The 23,134-nt window shown below is 45.4% G+C and overlaps 1 protein-coding gene across 1 annotated transcript in view; it reads right to left on the bottom strand.

Annotated features, from left to right (window-relative positions):
• Positions 1 to 23,134, bottom strand: part of LOC128724594 (semaphorin-2A-like) — a 184,691-nt gene that overhangs the window by 60,988 nt on the left and 100,569 nt on the right. Inside the window, exon 3 of the mRNA XM_053818318.1 lies at positions 22,710 to 22,761. Within this exon, the coding sequence (XP_053674293.1) occupies positions 22,710 to 22,761 (52 nt within the window). The remainder of the gene's footprint in view (positions 1 to 22,709; positions 22,762 to 23,134) is intronic.

Below are 23,134 nucleotides of genomic sequence, written 5' to 3'. Positions count from 1 at the left end.
AATGATGGATTTTTTTTATGTGCAGCTATGCTTAATGGGATTTTTCCGACCTGTAAGGGCGAAAGCAAAGCAAGCAATTCGGCACCATTTTAGCATACATTCATCGCAGCACCAATTTTCATCTCATTTCACCATCAACCTCAGTCAGCGACAGCGGTGGGTTTACGTTAGGCTACAAATCATGCAAAAAAGCAATGTTTCGTAGGTCTGCGGGATTTACTGTCTCAACTGTTAAACGTCCCCTCCCGCCTAATGGGACCGCACCAAGGGTAAAAGAATGAAATCTCGTCAAAATTTATTATCATTATCACAACGATTGTTTAGCGGCACACGAGGGACGACCCGTCGGGGAGGCTCGTGGAACAAATATCAATGGTAGTGACTTTGTGGCAGAGCAACCTGTATGGCAGAACAAATGGGTCGAGCCCACCCGAACCCGGGACGAGGCTTCGTTATCCGGGCTTGGTAAAAATCAAGTTGACATTAATTTTTGTTGCTCAGCGCTCTCGATCCGCTAGGGCAAGGGACACAAGGGTACGACAGCACACATTCATACGGATCCCCGCCAGAACGATCCCACCTACGGCACCTACGCAATCAGTTATTATGAACTGTGGGAGAGAAATCAGCATAAATTATGATTTACATGCTTACTCATTGCATGCCGCACATGGCACGCAATCGACGGAGAAGCTGAAGGGTGGAAAATTATTGAATTAAATTCGCTCCCAAAACGAATTCCATGAGTCGCACGAGTCGACATTATCATTACTATGTCGGAAGCTTCGGAAGGAGACGCGATGGGAAAAGGTATGTGGGATTTATGTGTGCAAATATTTGCTAAACTGTGTACTTGATGATTGGGCGCCGGAAAATCAACTGTCCCGCCGGCATCGAAGGGCAACATATTTCGATTGCGATACGCTCGAATGGATGCCCAATTCCTGGCGGACGTAATCGAGGTTTCAGAAGGTTGGATAGGAGCCTGAAAAGGGAGTTGAACTTTGGGGCTGCAATTACGCATAGATAATTAACACATTTCTAAACCCGAAATGGAAGATTCACTCCCGCATCGTATTGACGCGTGAGAAATGCAAGGGAGACGTGCGACAGCGAGGCATGGGTGTAGAAAATGGCTTCATCGTATATTATGCATCAGCAATCAAGCATTTCATTTGCATTCGAGCCACCGGCGGGCAATCGGGCGACGGTTTCGTTGCAGTTGAGCCCGAATTGACATTTAGATTTAACACTATGTCTGCTGGTTGCCGCAGAAAAAGAGGATAACAAGTCCCCTATGACAGCATGATGGAAGTTTTCCTCCGTTCAATACGACTTCCGGACAAGCGCAGTGTCTTTGTAAGAGCCGCTTTTCCGGATGCACGTGCATCACCGTCCACTGGTGCATAGTGCAGTGCAGACGCTAGTCAAATGTGGCCGCGTAAAACTTGGCCCTTCTGATATGCAAATGAAGGCGCACAATTGTACCTTTGTTTGGATATGGAAATGATTTAATGTGCTTCGTTTGTCATCGATTTGTTACGGATTCGGATGAAGGATTATTCAACAAATTATGCTTTGTCGGTAAAAGATGATCCCTGAAAAAAGCAATTAATCCTTCTCGCTAATGCATGTGCCGGTAACCGTTACCGAGCTACCGTGGTCTAAATTCGAGCAGATTATGCAAAAAGTGGTTCGCTTTCTCGAAGCACACACACGTGCCGAGTGTAAACGTTTCTATTTTGGGTTTCACTTTGCTCAGATGGTGCAAACCAATCAACGTACTGGCAGGTGCGGTAAAAGTTCCTCAAAAGACGAAACTCCTTCCATCTATCGATGCAGAAAATTGATTGAAAGTACAGCACAAAAAAAAAGGCTCGAAAGCAACTAGGAAAGATAAACCACAACCCTTTTTGCAGCTGATGCCGTGCCATGTCAGCCGACGAGCAAAAAATAACGAGTCAAAAATCTGCACACGTGGGCACATTTTCAGCGTGGTAAAGTTTTCCACATTTTCCGAAAGCAACGGCAGCAGGTCGGGCGTTTTCGTTTTCGTGTGTTTCGTGTGGTTTGTCGACGAAACAAAAAAGCCTTTTAAGTTGGCGCTCTTATGATTTGGGTGGAAAGAGAACACCCCTTCACAGCGGGACTGGAGTTCGGTGAGAACGTGCAAAACAGCATCGGCTTGACATGACAGCCGGGCTTCTCCTATGCCGTCCTAATTTAGTCGAGACTCACTCGACCTACTCAGACGTCCTTCAATGATCCTTCTCTTCCGTCGCCCCGTATCAGACTCGATGTGGTGGAGTCTGTTCCAAGGCCAATGTAACAGACCTCTTTTCGACGAGAACTTTCACTTGTTCGGCACGGCGCGTTGGTTTTTGTTTTAGGCTTCGTTCATGCGCCTTAACAACGTTCAAAAAAACACTGCATCTACACTACAGGCCTTTCAGGATATTGCACATGCATCCGCTAGTGACTGGTCAATAAATCTGCCAATAAGCTAATTTTTAATGGCATCTATTCGCATTAGATTTTTAAAAACTATATATTTTAATTTACAAAACTTTCAATTAGTGTCAGTAGCAGGTCAATGATCCGAGAAGCGAAGATATTCTATTAAATTCATAAGTGTAGGCATAAAAAAACGTTGGGTAAAAGATACTTAAGTGTATTGAGATTTAAACAAGTTTTGAAAATAGGCAGCAGTTTTGTAAAATACGACATCGCATGCATTATTTGTATATAGAATAGTTTAGTTTACTCACACTATGATAAAGTTTTTGAGATGAAGTAAAAATAAAAAAAAAACTAAAGTTTCATAATGAGAAAAAAATCTTAAAAACAAAACTCCTAAACCTGGAAAGCGCATTTTTTTTTGAACCAATCCCTCGAAACCGGAAGCATGCGCAATAGTAAAGAATGAAAAAAAAATACTCCCAGTTGGAATAACGATGTGAGGATGCAGGGATGATTTTCCCTAAGGATAAAAAGAGTTATTGGTTCAACGGTGGCAACGAAAACGAGGCGAAATTTTTCTACTCAATTTAGTATCGTTCACTTGCGAAGGGGTTCCATAAAATTTTTCTGGCATTCCACTTCCTTTCTACGTGATAATGGTTTATAATCTTTTGGGATGAATCGCATTGGCCATATGGGATTTTATAGCTAATTCGCTTATGCAATGTGGGTGGCTATAACAGCATTCAATGCATAATTGCATCGTTTCAGTAATATTTAACCGTTTGCATAATCACTAAACATATTCACTGAACGGTTCCTACAAACAATATGACTTGATGGAATATCAAACAAAATAGATTAAAACGTTTATTGGATAAACAAAAGCCAAAATGATTTGACAACTTAAGCTATCCGTCTATGAATATGATTACCTTTTTTTATGTGATCCGATTAAGGAAATCTAATGACCAAAACATGAAGCGTGGAAGGCAGTTCATGAAGGTTGTTAACAAAAAAAAAACCATTCCAGGAAGGATCCGGAGAAGGAAAATATCAGCTGCAGAAGGCTTGACCCTGCCCTGTAGCAAAAACAACATTTGCATTTGATTAACGTACGGAGCTGCGAGGTTGCATAAAAACTAAAATCCACCCGTAGCAACGCTCAAAAGCTACCTTTTTCGAGACGCACAAAAAAGATCGCCGCCAAGAAGCTGAACCATCTTCATCTTCAGCCCATTGCGTCCGTAAGAGCTCACTCAGTCAAAATTAATAGCTAAACGGCCACATCCGGGTTCGGCGGTACCCCGTCGGTGCGATAGCACTATTTAGGACACGACCAGCTCCCCTGCAGTCTGGCTTCAGTCCATAAAGCCAGCGCCGGGAGAAGCCATCCCAGCGAAAAGCAGCGCACTAGTTGCTTGCGAATAAACAAATCACCTTCATCAAAAGCGAAAGGATAACGATGGTGTATCACGCCTTCAAGCGCTCACCCTGCAAGGATCTTTCCAAAAGAGTAGTAGGAGGGCCTGAAATAAAACCCAACCCAACAAATCATCCACCTCCGCGGGATCAGCTACCTCGGCGTGGAATGCGAGCGCAATAAGCGTCTAACAAGCAAAAGAAAGAAACGCAAGCACCAAATCCACCACCGTGCCGCCGCCGTACGTTCAAACCCTGCCCCAAGCTGTCAAGCGTTTTTTTTTCTACCTCGTGCGATTTTGAAGAATACCCGCGGCGAGAGCGATATCCTCTTCTTGAATGCCCCGTACCCCGTTCACTGACCATTGCTGCGATGCTTTTTGCCTCGCTTCGAAGGAGACGCGCTGGAAGGCCCCACAACAATGGCTTATAATCTTATCGTGCTGAGCTCGAGAAAAGGGAAGGGATTTCCGGTGAGCTTTGCGAAAATATTCCCCCAGAACCCCACGATGATCTGGTGCTCGGCAAAGGCTCGGCCCAAGTCGGTGAGAGGGCTGCGCGAACGGGGCCCCAGGGAAACACGCTGAAACATTTCCGTGGCGCGTAGTCTTTCGCCTCTGCAACAGCAATCATCATCTTGACCACCTTCGGCACCCGACCGGAAAGGTGCAAAAGAAAAGCCTCAACAGCTTCTTATTATGGGTGAAGCCCGTGAAAAGCGAACCGGTGGCGCACGGGCACGGATGGGAAGCACTTTTGGGGGGAAGCAGTTTTCTTCAACGCTAGCGCGCGATTCTGCATGTGTATCAATGCGCCGTCGAGGTGAAAGCTGCGGGTGGGTGGTGCATGCCCGGGTTAGATCCTTTCCGGAACACCTTTTTCCATTCATCTTGCCGGCAAGTGTCGAGAGGAGCCGTCGGTGGGGAGAAAATGAAAAGTCTTTGGTCCGTCCGTCGGTCCGTCCGTCGGTCCGAAGATAGAGCCGTAGCAATTGCAACAGAAAAAAGATGTTTCCTTTGGTTTCCACTTCCTTCCGGAAGGAGCAATTGTCGAGGAGGCAGACTCTGGTGAAGTTTGCAAAAGCTGCCGGATGAGAAAGGGGCCCATTGTGGAATGGACAGGTAGGAATGCTTCGCTTGCTCGCCATCACCTTGGGGCTCTGTTAAAAGGATGCACGACCCACGGGGGAAGCAGATCGTGATTATCCTCTCAGCTCACTTGCTTGGATGCGAATCCTTTGCTTCTGGTCATCGCAAGCACTGAAAAGCTGCAGGCATCTTAGTGCCCTCAGGAAGCTGAAACGAGAGAAGGTTAAGACATCCGGGGCAGACGGAGATCTGGGAACGAATTTTCGTATTCCTGCTGTTAACGGGATGGAGATGATTCAACCGCAAACAAGCCCAACGGAAGGCAGAACATGAGCTGGTGAGAGCGTGCTACCGGTGGTGAAAATAAAGTGCGAAACTGGCGCAAACACGCGCCTAAAGAGTAGTGGCGGCTGCCTGAAAGTAAGCGTAAAGGACGAACACAAAATGCATCTTGTGCTCGGTGCACCGTTAAAGATCAATGTCTGCTAGCTGTTGAGGGCAGCCTTAGCTGTACCTCCTCATGATTCTCAAGATACCCATTCGCTTTTCACACCGAGTACCATGATCTGTCCGTTTGAGACGTCGAGCTGAATGTGCTCTTTTAAGGAGTCTTTGATGACTTTGTTATCGTTTCAATCAGGCCCAGATAGTAGGATGTTAAAACAAGTTATAGACACGCACGAAACTAAGAAACTGAGTTTCTTTTTTTCACAAATGAATCAACAGAAACAGCGTTTAAACAACAACCATTGAAACAATTCCACGTCTTAACATTCAGCGTAAGAGACCTTTTTCCCGTCTTTGGTGCCCAATGTAACATCCTAATTTAATAGCTGCAAAACGAGGTATATCTCTTAACTATAAAATTGAAGCGAAGCACGTCATGGTACCGTGAGCATTAAGGGTTGTGGAAATTAGGTAACATTCCCAAACCATGGCTTACATTTTCCTTCTGTGTGGGTAATGCACAGGAGATGTGAATGGTCGGAAGAAGCACCTCAGATAAAAAAGGACGTTGCGCATCCTGAATTGATGCGAACCGGCGGATGCGGAACGCTGACGAGTGGATTACAAACTGCTTATTGCGTCGTAAGCATGGAAAGCGAAAATGTCAAACGCACCGCGCCAGTTTCGGAAGCACTTGAGGACACGTGCAGTCAGGATATAATCTCTGCCACAACAGGGCGTGCTGCTGCCACGGTAATGCGACGGTAGTTGCCGCTGATGTACAGTAGGTAATGGGTGAGATGGATAAATGGAACGTCACAGCATCACACATAATGCCCGGAAAATGCCCGAACATCGCCAGCGACGGCCTGCAAAAGTAACCGAATATTTCGTGTTGGCAAAAAACGCATTATCGTGTCTTTGATGGAAAGGTACTTCAAGTACTGCCCGGTGATGATGGCTTTCTCGGTGGTCGACTGTCGAAGTTGTTTACTGCAGTTTTGCACTGTTTTGAACTACACATGGTCGCACACGAATGAACCTTTTGCATGATGAAACATTTGAGTAAGAAGTTTGTTACACTTTACGCAACGTTTTAATTTGTTAACTATCATCATGACATTGCTGAATCATGTGGCAAAAGGCGGATAATAATGATACAAAAACTAGTACATTTAACAACTGGGCAAATATGGGAATTGCTTAATAAAAGCGCACCCTATCGCGTAATGGTTTGAAGAAAATCAGAAAAAAAACAACATTACATTTACATGACGCAACAGCAATTTCAGCTAATAAGCTAAGCGACGAGTTAACAAAATTGTACCAAAAATTCGTAAAGTCACCAAATTCAATCAGGAAAATCCACGAAACCAACGAATCTCTACTATTTGAAGTGCTTTAAAAGATCCCGCAGCCTCGTAAGTGAACACAGATTCAATTAAGACATTAAAGAAGCGGAGGCGTAAAATATGTTCCCGAGTTGGCCGAGCTGCGAGAGTGCTGTTAAATTTTGGCTAGTCAGCGTTGTTTGAGATGCACTTAAAATAATTCCATTGGACAACGCGCTCACTGCCCGAAGCGAAGCGCTTACGGAGTACCATGGAAAGCCGCATCTCGTCATCGGGCAAAAAATAAACTCAAGCCGATGGAGGCCACTAAATTTCGCGCTCTGTTGGCTGGTGCCTTGCATCGGGGTTTCAGCGAGGAGATGGTCCATGTTAGTAGTTTGCCCCATAATAGCCCCCGTCATGCAGCACATGTGTCGACAGGCGAATGAAATGCACATTGTCGTTAATTACATTAAATACTCCGACTTGGCTGTAAAGGTGCAAAGCGCATTACACCAACAGCCCGTTACATACCACCCTCCTTTTGGCGATGTGTGATGATGATGTGTTGCAGGTGAAACTTTTCCCAATGCTTACCTATAAATAGAGAATGAGCAAAACAAAAGAAAAAAGATTAGCTTTGTATGAAAGTTAAATCGTGGACGTTAAACGAACAAAATATTAGCTTGAAAATATCCGAACTGCAGCCTAACGCGAATTTGTTTAAATTTTAATCAAAGATCAAAGTTCTTAAACCATCAATTTGAAAGCAAACACTCGTTAGACGTGATGCCGTATGCGAATCAGACCATACGCATGCGAGGGATAAAACTCTTGTCGCTTTTATTAAACGTGACAACGAGCGCGATGCTACCAGCCGCCGGTTGGTGTCTCTTGAGTATTGCTTTTCACTTTCGGCAAAATTAAAGCCAACCATCACCGCGTGGTACCGCGACCGCGAGAGCGAACATGTCAAATTTCATTAAATTCAGTCCCTAACCCAACCGGTCCCTCTTTTCCCAGCAGGTTGATTCTTTTCCTTACCGTACGCGGTGTGCAATGGTACCGTTTCCGGCGAGCGGCTTTCCTTCTCGGTCTATTAGGCGCGCGCGCACATTCCTTGTCTCAATTTGATGTTTCCCTGTTTGATTTCGATTTCATTTCAACCGTTCCCTGCTACCGATGTCCCTCGGCGGCCGCGGGGTTGCGCAACCGGTTTTTAATGTTTCCCCCAGGATACGCCTACCAAACACACACACACACACACACCCAGCCACATATTTCGAACGCACTGCATGCATGCGTAGCGGCCCAAGAGCACCTATAGCAGGGGTTCAGCGCGAAGAAGGGGAGATTCAGGCAAAGGCAAAGTATCGTTTGTAATTCCTCACCGACTCCGAGAAACGGCGCCCGGTGACGAAGAGACCGTGCAGGGAACGAAAACGAACGAGCATTTATCTTTTTCCACATCCTGTTAGAAAGTTTACCAAGCGTACCCTTCGTGGCGTGCCGAAAAAGCGTCCTGGGACCTAATCAACCCTTAAACGCGGCACATCCACTTCTGTTCGACATTCGCCTCACGTTCAGGAGGGTGCGTTCTCTCTCTCTTTCTCTCTCTTTCATTCTATCACATCCTGATCTGTCTCGCCTTTGATAACATTAATTTTAATACTTGTTGTTTTTTTTTGCGCAACGCATTTTTCAAGGTCTTTCATTTTAGCACAATCCGAGACCGAGGGGGCCCATCGCGAGGGTGCGGTTCGCGATGAAAGCAGACATTCTCCGGCAAGGGGTTGCGATGCCGAAGGAGGAAAGATTTTTATTAAAAACTACGCACACGAGCGTTCGGTTGCAGCAGCAGCAGCAGCACGTAAGTGAATCCTATTACCGCGGTCCTTGTTGTCTGTTCCTGCATCAAAACACTTCGTCATTATTAGCGCGAAGCTCTCGAGAGGCAACTACGATTCGTCGATACGCGGCGTAGATTACGGTTGCCCTCGCAAGCTGCTCGCGCAGGGCAGGATGTGTCTGGGGAAATCTGCTTCAAAATCGAATATCCTGCCCGGCGCAGTGTGTAAGCGTTTGTATTACACCTAGTGAAGGGCCGCACACCAAGGCCACCGATGAGCAAGTGGCCCACTAAACGCTAATCTTATTAAGCTTGTTGGAAAGATGATTATGATCTCGGGCGGGAATGTGCACTCTGACGTCGAGGGTCCGACCAACCGAGCGAGCTAATCTCGAAGGGTTGCGCGTTTGCCCATTTTTCCTGCCACAGTGCCGCAGCTGACGCGGTGGCCGCGGGCGTTCTGCAGATTGCGATTTGAATAAATAAAAGAAACGAGTTGGGCCATTGCGATTCATTAGCGACTTCAAACGAATTTTCTGCTAGCGCAACATGGGGAGCCTTCAGGAGCCGGCAGCGGAACCAGTACCGGGATTGAAATCAAGGATGTAACGAACGAGTGAGCTGGTGGGTATTAAAGATTAAAGAGGAATGCCATTTTGAAACAGAGCGCTGTTTAAAATGCTATGGTACACAAGATATGTACGTCTGTAGGGCAGAAAAATATATCCATTGAGAGCCGGAGCAATAGAAAAATAAATATGTAAATATGATTTGATTTAAAAAGAAAATCTCTAATCAAAAGCAACTCAAAACGCGATGTGATTGATAAGAAAAAATAAGTAAATAAGAAACCACAAAATATGCGCGCCAATAAATGGTAGACCTGGGAGTTCTTTTCGGGCAAAGCACGATATCCGCCTTCTGTGAGCAATTGGGGCGCTTAAAGTATATTCTTCACCACAGACCACATTGAATTTCTTTGATTGCCGTTCGTTGTAAAATGCGTACAGTATCTACCGCTTGCCTTCTCTAATCCGGATTGGAGACGAATCAGACGATCGTTAAACAGATATCACCGACCGTACCGACCGACCGACCACCGGTGAGATATGCTCTCGTCGAGGGCGTTCAGGTTCGCGTCCCGTTCGTCCACGGGACACGGCGTCTGGCTCCACTCAGCGAGTGTAAATATTTTGAATCATCTTTTATTTATGGAATGCGTAAGCAAACACGCAAACGGCATAATGCCACTTAAGTCGACTACTTCAAACAAGCTGCTGCCATCGCTGCTAAACGATGTCCTCGCCGGCCGTGCACCAGAAGAACCGCGCATCTGAGAGGGATGATTTTTTTTTCCAGGTTGATTTTCCACCACACTCCATCCGCCGGGCGCCCGCTCTTGTCGGTGAGTAATCGCTCAAAACGATCGGGAAATTGAATTCGCAAAGGTAACACGATGAGGCAGACGCAAACACTGCCGCTACCCTACAGAAATGGCTGTTTGTTTCGGTTCTCTCTACGCGACTGGATGGAAAATGTATTTAACAGACCTATCGCCGCTGTGTCAGCGCTAATCGCGAGCCTAATGCCTTGTGGTAGACTTGGTATTATTTTTGCAACGTTCCTTTCTCATTCTTCGCTCTGATGATCGACAAAGAATACAAAACGAGGCGTCGCACTGAAATCAGTGCGTCGTTCTCGTCTCATTTTCAATTCGTAATTCGGTGCTTCTTCTCCCCCAGATCTGTTATTGGGCCACTCCGCGCCGGCTGAGAGTGCTGCAAGATTATACCCGTGTCCTTGGTGATGAACTAATCCCTGCAAGTGCGTTGAAGCAAACCTCCACCACGGTCATCCACCCGAGATGGTGGGCCAGCTTTTCTGTTGGCTAGTTCCATTCCTCTGGCCAAAATTTCGTTTAATATTTTTATCATCTCAAATTTCCATTCCGGCTTGTGCCCGTACGCCGTGCCTGATAAGCCGTCTTGTAACGCGCCAAAGTGAGCCAATCGGAGCGGGGGGGCGCACTTTTAGAACGTCCTAACACGCTGCGTGGCTCATGCGCTTCCGATGTTTGCCAGCGGCGACGCGTTTGAGACGCCGTTTCGGTTCGGAATGGCTAGTTAGCGTCGTTTCACGCACAATGAACACATCATTTTTCTCCGGGCCGGATGAGGGTACGAGAGCATAAAATAGCATCGACGTTGAGGGTTGGTCAATTGTGTGGGCGGTGGCTGAGCGTCCCTTATTACAAGCCCTGTCAGCTGTCTTGTTTCGTCTTGCTCCGAAACGCATGCTAAACGGTGCTGCGGTCGTGTTCATTTCTGGCCCGGAGTCAAACATTCAGCGTCAAATTTCCCGACGACGGTCGTCTCGAACGGAGCGACGAATCCCACAGTGGCTCGGATTCTGCTTCAACTCAGAAGAACTACCCCTGGCCGCGGGGTTGATTTTCCTCTCCCCCAGTAGGAGGGTGGCTTCGTTCTGACGCCTTCCGTTCCATCCCCGGCGGCGTCAGCTTATCGCAACGGCTCTCCCCAACACGGCTTTTTTTATTCTAATTTAAATTCTATCTAAATATTATTCTATTATTCCAGCTCTGGCCACGCCCCACCCAGCTTCCGTCCGAGCCAAGGGTGTTCGTGAAAGCCCTGGCTGCCTTTTTACCGCCTCCCTGATTTGGAGAGCGACGGGAGGCAAATGCAAGTCCCATTTGTTTGACATGCAGAACTCCCTCTTCTTGCGTAAGATTTTTCCTACATCAGCGTTTTGTGACAGATGATAAATAGGCTCGGCTACCGCGCCTTCATCGCACGGCTTCCTGGGGAAGGTCCATCGTTCGGAGACGCCAGGAAGGCGCAGATTGCGGCAATGGAATATCTATTCCGCTCCGGTATACCCAGACGACGGGTCGTTGCCTCGTTGCCTGGGGAAGGGAATTGGCATATCTCACTTCCGGTCTCCGGTTTACGCCTCCAAATCGTGTGTCTGCTAGCCTCTGTCCGCATCTGAGCTCACGCTATACGGTTCCATTTCGTTCGCTGAACCACTCAAAAACTGTTACTCTACGCAGGAAAAGAGACTCTCGGCTAAATTGTTAATAAATTCACACTTCAAAAAGTGATGACGATACACGATATGAGCTTGTTTTCCGAACCTGGCAGCCAGTTGCCGGCAGCAGGATTGGGTGCTCACCGGAAGGTTAGATAGCTGCCGTACCATTGCATTTGGGGTGTGGATGCGATCGTTGTTACGAATCACTTGCAGGATGCGCAAGTGAAGTCTTCTCAATTTGGGCCGGTGCAAAACGTTTGGAACGCAAAATTATTTTCCACCTCTGCTTGGTGGTGTGGTGTGTGACTTTTAATGGGTGTGAAGATAAGCGTTTTGGATGCTCATTTAATGGAGTTAATTTCCTTTGCTCCCTCCCGCTGTTGCATTGCGACCAGACAATATTATAATGTGGTTTCAAAACAGCGAATTAAACAGGGAAACCACCCACCGGATACATAGGAAGAGCAGTTCATGTTTAAACTAAGCAAGGTCGTTATTTATTGCCGCAAATGACGCTGACCTTATGCATTGATAAAACAAAGAAAGAAGCCCGGAAAAACGAAGGTACAGGATCTATTTATAACAAAAATTGCTTTGAAAGTATCCTTATATATAAGCACACTCAAAAGTCGGCTGACAGATGTAACGTGATTTGACAGACATAATTCGATCACAGTCACGGGGATCATAAAATTGCCAGCACGCATTAAAAAGAAGCCACACACACACACACACACACGCACGAGTGGGAACTTGTGGAAAACTGAGCAGCGAAACAGCTGTCATATTTTCCAACAACATTTTCGTAACTATAACAATACACACTGCACGCGTAAGGCATCCAGGGGCAACCACACGCAGGCAAACAAGTGCACTCGTCGTGCCATCGCCGGATGGCCACAGACAGCAGAACATAAAACATCACTCACCTTACCCTCCGGGGGCTAGTTCCCGTCGAGGGAGGGTCGAGGCGTCGCATGTGCGTCAGACCCAGCCATAAGCAGGGTTTTTACGTGTGTGGATGTTGAAAGTCACCCGGAAGTATGGATGTTGAGGTAAACGCAACAAAGGCCACGGGAGGAAGTAAAAAAAAACCCCTGGCAATCACTGCCAGTAACGCCGAAACCTCATTTCCGACTGCCATTCTTCATTACTCGGATATCTATATTTTCCATTTCTCGATTTCGATACGACGGATGGTTTTTAGTTCGAGGGGTAGCTTGCGGAAAAAAAATGCCGGGTGGCATTAAAAATCTCGCGTGTTGGCGGTTTTTTTTGTTGTTGTTGTTGCGTTAAGCAAGGGGAGGAAACAAACTGTTACATGCCCATGGTCATGCCTGAGTGTTTATGAATTTATTTTTTCACGCCTAATCTTCGTTTTCTATAGCTTTTGCTCGATTTTGCATTCGTTTTGCATTTTGGCATCCTAGAAGGGTCGAGCAGTATTCCATGCCTTTTCTGCTGTATCGGAAAAAAAATCCTTTTACAGTTGTCAATTACACAGTCTCATCGATAAGCGACAGTAATCTCTATAATAAATCGATTTTAATCAACTGAATAAGAATAATATTACTCTATACATGCTGTATCCGATTATAAGCTAATATTTCAACAGCTAATTTTTGCATAAGTTATGCATGTGGCTGACTGATTACAAACAAATAAACACACTCCACAAGGAGGTAGAATAATATGCAGATAAATATGAAATACCAACTGTTACCGCTGCTACCAAGGCATAATACAAGTTGATGAATAATTAACACCCTGCGGAACTGCGGTTGCTCTGGGGTAGAAAAGAAATGTCCCTTGTTGAATGGAAAGTAAGATTTCTTTTCATAATTATGCTGATTTATCAGCTCTCCCCTCTTCGCTCTCGTCGCGCTTTCGTTGCCTATTTGCTCGCACTCTTCATCTTGTCAGGTCTGATCAATCAAACATGACTTATTTCTCCATCCTCTTTCGCTTCCCTGCGGCGCCCTGACCATCTTCGGTGGGATGATTCAGTACGACACCAACAACATTTTGCAACTCGACTCAGCAGAACAGGCCGGAAGTGCGGACCCAGGTTTTCAAAAGGACCCTTGTTTTTATTCCATGCCCGGACGGATCAAGCGCGGCTGTCGTTCCGGAAACGGAAGGGATTCGCGCTGGGGAGGTGTGCGAAGCGACCGAACATCACCCGATGCCTTGGGTGAAAAGTTTTCAACCGCACTGCCGCAGAGAAAATTCGCAATCGCTGCGGTTGCCTTGCGGGGTGCGCGCACATTAACCCACTCTCGCGCCTGACGAGGAACAAACAAATGCGCACACTTTTCGGCTGCCATGGCACCACGGAAAGGGCCTCAAATCCGTGTCTGCTGCTTGCCCGGCGGGAAGCGTTGCGCCAGTTGCCCGGAACCATCATCGGAACCGGGTGGATGGTGCCGCGTTTTAGGTTTGTTTTCACTGAGGGTCCGCTATTTGTACATGTTTAAAGAAGTAAATAAAAAGGGAAAAAGATCGACGAATGCGTCGGCTGCATACCGCCTCCAGCGCCTTCCAGAGTGGCTGTGTGTGATGGAAACGGAATCGAGAGTGCGGATAAAAAAAAAATTTAAAAACATAAAACAAAATCAGAACAGTGCAAACTGCGCGGGATGACAAAACTCTAGTTTATTTTGACATCAATCGCTCGTCGCTTGTCCCGACACACCGATACACCACCGATGCGGCCGGACGTTAAAGGGAAAATATTTCCGCTCACCGAGAAACCAGGGAGCCGAAAGGGAAACCGATTTTACCCTTCCTATACGTGCTCACAATGCCCAACGTTTTCAGTAGCGCGCGCGCGCGTTTCACTTCCGAATTTTCGTGCAACACAAGCGCCGGACGCCGGGCTTTGCCGGTTTGCCTCAGGCGATTGATTTCCAAATTGGGTCCGGTTCCTGGTGATGGCGGAACACTGCTGTGTGTCCTTTTCCATTCTCACTGGATTGCCATTTTTCGCTCCTGCTTTGTGGAGGCCGCCTCAATCATCGGGGTAGAATTTTTCTTATTTCGTTTTGCCACGGGCGAGCGTGTTTTTTTTGTTGGTTCGTTCTGTTTCTGCTGCATCATCCAATCTTTGGGACATTTTAAAGAGGGTTCTCCAAACCAACCACCTGCAACAAGAGATTTTGACAGATTTCCCCGATGACTAGTGATGATGATGATGATGGTGGTGGTGGTGTGTGTGTGTGTGTTTTTGCCCAGTGATTCACAAAGAGAAAAATATTCATAACCGGAAGCGTCCGATGAAACAGACGAGAGACGAGCCAGATAGCGGTTCGAATTGAAATGAGAGATAAAACCTTTACGCTAGCATTCTGCTTCCTCGCAGGGGTCTGGAAATTGATGATGCAGTGTGTTCACATCGCGACGATGATGACGATGAGTTCGATGATTTTCGAAATGGTTTGATCATGTCATCGCTATGCGCCAACGGCGGTGAGAGTGATTTAATGGATATCGTACCAACAACACAAAAAAAAGTACAAAATGGTACATTGAAAGTGGCTTTTGCCGTGGGGGGGAATTTGTGGCTATCTCGCCGGTGTCCGGTTTTCGCACCATCACGACCACAGAGCGACAAATTTTCCAATTCTTTGCTGGGAGCGTTTTCTACGCCAAGTGAGGAATAAAATCAAGCTCGACCGTGAACGACTGCCATTTGACACGGGGCAGCAAGGAAAGCTACCGTCCGTTGGGCAGGAGTGAGTTGATCAATACCTACGATTTTTCCAGGGATTTTCCCTTTGTAGAAATGTCTAAACAGCGGCATAAAAAAACTGCAGATTTTATCAACTCGATTGAACGTTTTGGCAGCACAGAAACGCTCGGCTTTTCCGAAGGGCATGGATCGAGTGGAGGCAGATAAATGTGAGATGGAACCGCGTGTATATTCCTCCAAAGGTTTAGTGGTTTTTTTATCTGATTTGAAAACACTCTGAAATGATTTCCATGTCGGTAGAATTGGAACCCGCATCGGTGTGTCCGGTCAATTGGAAGCGAATTTTCCATCCTCAGAAACCGCGTGGTAAAATTTTGGAGTCCACGTCGTTTGAAAAATCGATTGCCGGTAAACTGTTGAAAGCGAAAGCTCAATCTGATCTGAACTACACTCATAGTAGCGCAAGGTTCAGATGCGCTAGCATTTCGATCAGCATTACACCACATCACACAATGAAATCGCTTTCATTAAACAATCGGATCATAGGTGCGGTCCACCAGTGTTCTGTGGACGTGTTCACAGCAACTTTTCGGCTAAAACTCTCTCCCAGCCAGCGGCAGCGGACCAATTCCAATAATCCCGTTATCGGTGAAGCCATAAATTAGAGCCTTTTTATCATCATGCGGGTACAGTAGCGTCATGTGGAGAGAGAAATCCGCTGTTCGGCACCTCTAGCAGTCTAAATATCAAGCACCATCAGCGTACTCGAAATGGGATGAAAGGGGGAAGGTCCAAACTGAATCGGCAATAATTCTGATTTTTCGAGCGAACTTAAATAAAGATGAAGGGTAAGCACGAGGGTGCCATTTTACATTCCGGCACAACGGAGGACGGAGTACACATAAATTTCCGTAAAGTTTTACCTTACGCTCACGAAAATCACAGCTTCGGAACAATTGCTACAGTTACGCTTCGTCGGCACTCCACCGGTGAAGGTCCGTCCCAATCTCAACCCCGGAAGCTGTCTAATGCTTCGGAAAAGACCCTTCGCATCAGACCGAGCGGGGTTTGGGTGCAGAAAAACACCGGCACGTTGTTTGCACTCATTAGCCGTCCTCGATCGGGTCTCGATTAGGGCTGAGTTGGTTTGGGTTGTAGTTTTCCGCTGCTAAACACAGGATGTCCGTTCTCAATCCTGCCAGGTTTCGCTTTTGCCAAACGATCGAAAACTCCAACTTCGTTTGGGCGAAAGTATCTCGGAAACGAGACCATTCAGTTCTCCGTATAGTGGTAAAACATCGATTCCGATTGTATCTTTCTTTTCCGGCTTCTCTTAAGAGTCTTTCGTTTAAGAAACAAAAAACCCGAACGGGTCGCTTCAGAGCATAGAAGACGAGCCTTTTTCTGGTAGGATTCAAGCTCAAAACAAGTTCATACATCCACCAAACGAATACCTACCATATTCCACAAACTAGCGACACAAGAGTTGTCATCAACTCGAATGGTTGTGCTAAGGTAAAAGCATCCTAGACAGTCGTAAATCATAAATGATAATTAAATTTTGCCAATCATCAATAACGACCAATCTCAAGAAGAACGTGCCTGGCAAGAGCAGTTTTGAAAAATTCAATACAAAGCACTTAACTCTCTATCCTGTTTCGATGCCAATTCTGCTGCAGCAATTTTGTCACATGGTTGGTGCTTCCATCAACATGTTATCCTTTCAACATATTGTGTCGAGCGGAAAATTCCACTCACGACCGATGGTCGGTAAACAATTTGCAAAACGATACTGCGCACACGAGAGTAATACCAAACTACTCCGAGGACGTATTGTGCATGGCTAACCTTCGTCCGATTGAATGTTGATAGTTTACTATCATCGTGATCATCTTCATTCGAATCGCAAATAAATGTATCTATCTTTCCTTGTCAGCAGGGCAAGAACAGTGGCAAACACCCAAAGGCATACTCTTATGGACGGAGTAAGAATTTTCTTCTTCTCTAAATCAACCAACTCATCAGCATGCATGAGACGATAGTCCAGTCTGTTGCGGATTGTTTGCTTCATGATCATGATCACGGACCATGGGAAGAGAAAGCCGAGCATCGATTTTACGGATGAAATTACCGACAAACAGTCGACTCACACAAATCCACCAGACCCCAAACCCACAAGACTCTGCAGTCTGCTGATCGATCAGCAATCGTATATGGTACAGAGAATTTTGGGTAATTTGTTGGAGCGTTCCAAGAGAAAATTATTCCTTTCGCAAAAAACACACGAAATCACGCTGCGAGTCAATCATTGTGACTTCGAACGAAAGAAGCGAGAGCCTTTTTTCGTGCTCACCCTGTTTGAATGGTGCTCATGAAAACTCGACGAAAAGAAAAGTATACCATCATGCTGGACACGCAACCAAGTGACCAATCAATATCGTCATCATCGATGCAGAGATTTGTCTTCCATGGCAACGAGTAGACAAAAACTCTTTTGGGAAATCGTACTGTCCAAGGAAAACTGCTAGGAACAGCATGAAGGGTGTGAAAATTAGAAAAAGAATGCTAAGAAACATGTAGCATGGTAACATTATGCTTGGGAAGTTCGTTTTTATTCACATACGCGTTCAACGCCTGATCGATTAGAAACGATGTATCAGAAGCGTATTTCTCGAAGCCAAAGCCATAAATGAAACTGCTAATAAACACAGCTTTATGACTAAGAAAATGTTTAGTGTATGATGAGTGTATGTGAAAGCTAGCACGAAAGGAAAATTAGCCACGATGGCACTTTTCGATAAATATCTTCACACGTCAGTGCAAACGTATGAATGCGGAAACAAAGTACCAGGCGCCTCCATCGGCAGGGCAGGCCTCTTTTTCTTGATATTTTATTCACTTGTTATAACCTGCTTGGCGTTTGTTCCAATCCAATAAATACCATTGAAATGTTACACGCGACGAATGGACGGGAAAAGAAAGTCGAAGCTCTTTCAGGATGACTGGCCACTGACCTAAATGGTCGATTTGACGAAGTTATTTATGTCGAGTAATCAATAGAGATACAAGGGCAGCGGTCATCGCATTGGAGTTGTTTCTTTTCCCATAATGGCGCTATGCGGAAGACTTGCCTTACTATGGTGTTATGTTGCTACTAGTGGCACTTCCGTACAATTGGTTCAACGAAACACAATGACTTTTCTTTTCTCACTTTGCCCATATATATCCTGAAAGAGATACGAATGCGCGCACACACTTTTTATATAGGTAACGTGGCTCAGCATGATTTTCGAAAGCGTGAAGAAGAACTATGATGACATCATGATAGCTAGCCATTTTTGGAGTTTATGTTCGGAAAATTTTTAAATAATAATTTTGATGTTGCCATAACCGGAATTGTATTCATTCATCAGTTTTGTTCGCATATTTTATGTGAAAATTCATAGGCAGTTAGTGATTTTTATCGAGCATTGAAATAAGCAACAACCATAAATCAGAGAACTATGTTCTACCGCTGGAATGTTATGGACATGTTGATGTCATTCGCTAAAATTATAATCTAATCAAACAGTTGCAATGAACATAACTATCTCATAGCAATGAGGAGCCGTCATGATATCCGATGATTTATGTGCTATTACCTTCAGACAGGTAAGCCCCTTTATCCACGTCGCAAAAAAAAAAAATGAGCGCCACTTCATCAATGGTCTGGCATCACCTTAATCCGCGGGGGCTTAATCGGTTGCAGAGGATTGTGGTGCATTCAGAAGTTAATCGTTTACAAAACTCACCACTCCTCTTTCGAAGGCAAAATCCCACCCACAAAATAAGTGGGCTCTGCGAGTAAACCAGCCAGAACCAACAAGTCTCCCGTCAGACGTAGGTCGGCGAATACACACGCCTAATGCGATGGAAATGAGGAAGATGATGGAATATTTTTTGCTGTCAAGAGTCGATCCGGCTTGTTTTTTTTCACCCCTTGTCGCTGCTGAGCCCACATTGCCTTTTGATAAACCACTCTCGCTCGTGTCTATTGTTCCGTCGCCCTTTCCATCAATCTTTCCTAGCGCGTGCTCTCTTGATAGATGCGTGCGCCTTCAAGCCTTCCACATAATCACCACCCCGTCAGAGGCCGGCGTCGATCTGCATCGGAAAGGATTTGGCAGTTTTTTAACCATTTTTTTTTCGCTTCCTCTGTCGTTACCGTTGTTGCCACAATTCACCCGCAGGGCGCTTGCTACAACCAGAGACGGAGCGATATGAAACAGAAGTAGCATTACCACGCGGCGCAAACCCGCCAAATACCAAACGGGACAAAAAATCCCGACTCAAAGCAAACATATTTCACTACTGATCGTTTTCCCTTCAGCTGTCGCTGGGCTCACCCTACTTGTCGAGCTGGTGGATATGTGCTGGTTGGAAAGCGTCTGACGAAGGATTCAGATGAAGAAAAAATGAACACGCGAAAGCAATGGGCCGCATGATGGCGCACATCCACCAACATCCGTTCCATGTTGCGTGTTTGCCGCTGAAAAATAGTGTTCTCTTTTAAATCATCGTTTTAGCGCGCCAGCATGTACGATTTGCAGCACTGGCGACAACGACGGCCGAAACCAGCCCACCAACCCAAGTCTGACTGACTTTACTCATCGGATTAATCCCCCTTTGCTGCTCGCCTGCGATTGTCGAATGTAGATTCGGCGTTCAATTTCCCCTTCATCCTTGCATCGCTCGGGTGGGTTTAAGGCGGAACCCAAACTTTGACTTTCGCCGTCTGCTCATCCGAAAAGCTGTCTCCTAGCTCGCACCAACCGAGCCGCTGGCACGATGGATGATTTTCTGACGACGAGCCGTTTAACATGCCAACAAACAGATTCCTCCCCGAACGGTTCCGGCGAGGAGCACATTTTTTTGAATAGCTTTCGCGTAAATCAGTTCCTGAGGGTCTTTTATCCGCGCCCTGATCTAATCTCCTACGGCTTTTATTGATGAAAAATGAACAAACATCCTGTTTGGGTGCGCTGTTCGTTCTCATTTTTGGCTACAAGTTGCTCAACCGGGAGGGATGCTCAACCGGTATCCTGCGGTACACAGAAAAGAACACAGACAGTGCAGTCGGTGCGACGGATGTTCGCACTTTCTCGCTTATGAAGTGAGAATGGGTGCGCAGGATGCCGATGATGATATGGACGAAAACTTTCGAGACGTCGGGGTGACAGTTTTGTATGCTTGCTATTTGCCGTTTTTTATTCAGTTTTCTAGCCAACAGTCTCAACGAAGCCGTCGCATCGGTAGGTGGTTAATGGAAATTTTCTCTCGGGAATTTCCACAGAAACTGGTAAATATGTTACACTCCCTTCTACTGAACCGAGAACCGACGTTTTAGTCACACTTTGAGGAAAGTCCTCTTCTATCCAATCACAATTCGCGTGTAAACATAGACCTTCGGGGAAACAGGATCGGGCCTTCGCGACCGTTATCTATTTGAACGGATCGGAAGGAAAGGCGACGGAATAATGGGACGGAATGGTTTGAGTTGGGTGAAAGATTTTCCTGCCCGGGAGCGATATCGATTAGCCGGCGACAAGCAAAACACGGAAGAGAAGCGAAAAAGATGGGAGTGATTAAATATTTTCACAACGGTGTAAATGGTTGTTGAAGGAATACTCGTGTTTCGACTTAGCTAAAGAGCGCTTCCTTCGTTTGCCCGGAGGGTGTTAAAGGCATTGTGCGGAAGGGTTTCGCGAAGGGCTATGATGTCAAGAATCAAATCCAGCACGTGTCGACGAAAGGCTTGATACAAATCGGCATCCTTACCCTAAAGGAATGCCATGAGGAAAATAGCAACAGTTTAGAGCTATGCTGTTAGGCATCATTGAATGTATCGAGCGACAAAGAATATTGCAATAAACGAAAATTGATAAAATAAGGAATTCACCACATAAAAACCTAATTTACCGTAAGTATGAAATTGAACAATTTCGTCATGCTAGCACATCATAAAAAAAGACGATTGTCTCAAGGAAAAGCAACCGGAACGGCCAGACCACGAATGAATATTAAATCTCGTGAAAACACAACATTGCGTTTGATCGTTTCACGCCTATTGCAATGATGAAGGAGAATAGTTCCAGCTAATTGTAAGCAATAGAAACTTCAAACTGTGTCACTTCCGTGCAATTAAAATGACAAAGAGCCTCGCGGAAAAGATTCATCCCTTTCGCAAGAAGAGTTCGGAGCGTGTTCCGTTTTCCATCCCACGAATGCGCCATTCCGTCACGCTGTACAAACGCGCCAACAAAGAAAGTGCCCGAAAGCGTGCCGACACGTCCGGTAATTTAAAATTTTCCATCTTTTCCTTGTCACTGCCGGCTAGCTTGGGCGAACATCTTCGAAACGGGAGGTAAACAAAGCAAAACCGGCTTCGGGTGGCTTCGTCCGGCGGTGATGAAGGACATAGACGACACGGTTGAGTTGAGGTACGGCGAAAACAATAACAATAATCATAAATCTAATTTATCGTCGCTATTTTCACGCTTTACTACCACAATTTCCTTTTGCGCTGAGAAATTTCGAGCGGCATTTTGGGTGTTTCCAACTCTTTGAAACAGGATTACGGTATGTTTTTGTTTTGTATATTGTCTGTGTCACTTGGAGTAGCCTTATTTGGATATTTTTAGATAATGCTTGATGTACAATAAAAAATACCCCTAAGGTTTTCGTATTCTTGGGAATTTCAGAAGACCAGCTACAGAACTGGGTGAATAATTCTGTTTGAATTATCAGACAGACACAAGGTCATTGAACAATGAATTGATAAAAAAAATGAAATTCAGACATTTATTATAAAATTTAGAAGCTTCTAAATTTTTTTTGGCATAAGCTTTTTAACTCTTTTGCAAAAAATAGACCCCACAGATAATTACAACAGGTACTGTTACGAACACAATTTTGTTCGGCTTAAATACTTCCCTTTCTACGTGGGCCCTGATCTCAGGAGGATACTCTTTGGAATAGATAAGAGCAAAAGATACAGATTTTTTGTCGTTCTTAAGCTTGGTTAAACCCCAAAAGGCAATTAATCAACTTAATTCCCTTTCGAAATTAATTCCCTCTAGGTAGCTGGTATGTAGAGGAATCAACTGCTGCTAATTTTCAACGAAAAGTATTAGACAAACAAAAGCTAAGAAATTGATATTTTATAATCGGACGCCGATGGTTATCGTATGACAAAATCAATTTAGATTCTATCTCTTAAATTAAAAACTTTTAGTAAAGCTAAACGTTCTTACGAGCACCATACAATTATTGCTGTAAGGATGCAGCAAATTTTAATCAAGGATACAGCTTCCGGTTTCATTACTTACCTCACATGACGTCATGCTGACGTTTTTCAGGTTCAGCTTAAATACTCGGTCCCTGTGGATGAGAGAAAACAAAAGAAAAAAAATGGCGGGTTAGTCAAACGAAAAAAATATTCATGTGTTTCATTTTTGCTCCCGCTGACGCTAACTGAACTATATTGTATATGGAAGCACCCAACGAGACGGGTGAATGTAAACGAGAACGAAAAGAACTGCAGAAAAAAAAACGACGAAAGCAGAACTGTTAATTAATTTTCGTCGGTATTTAGTAGAAACTCATGAAAAAAGAAATCTGATAAAGCAGCGTGAGTAGGACTTAAAAAAAGCACTGCCATACACGTTCGCTTGACCGTGAACGAAGTGACCAGCGCTCGTGGCAGCCGAAGTTTCACTTGCATGCATTTTCGCTTCAAAACGAACGGTACTAC

This window comes from Anopheles nili, chromosome 3 (genome assembly GCF_943737925.1).
Source record: "Anopheles nili chromosome 3, idAnoNiliSN_F5_01, whole genome shotgun sequence".
NCBI classification, from domain to species: Eukaryota; Metazoa; Arthropoda; class Insecta; order Diptera; family Culicidae; genus Anopheles; species Anopheles nili.
Note: the sequence above shows the minus strand (reverse complement) of the source record. Positions and strands in the feature narration are given on the sequence as shown.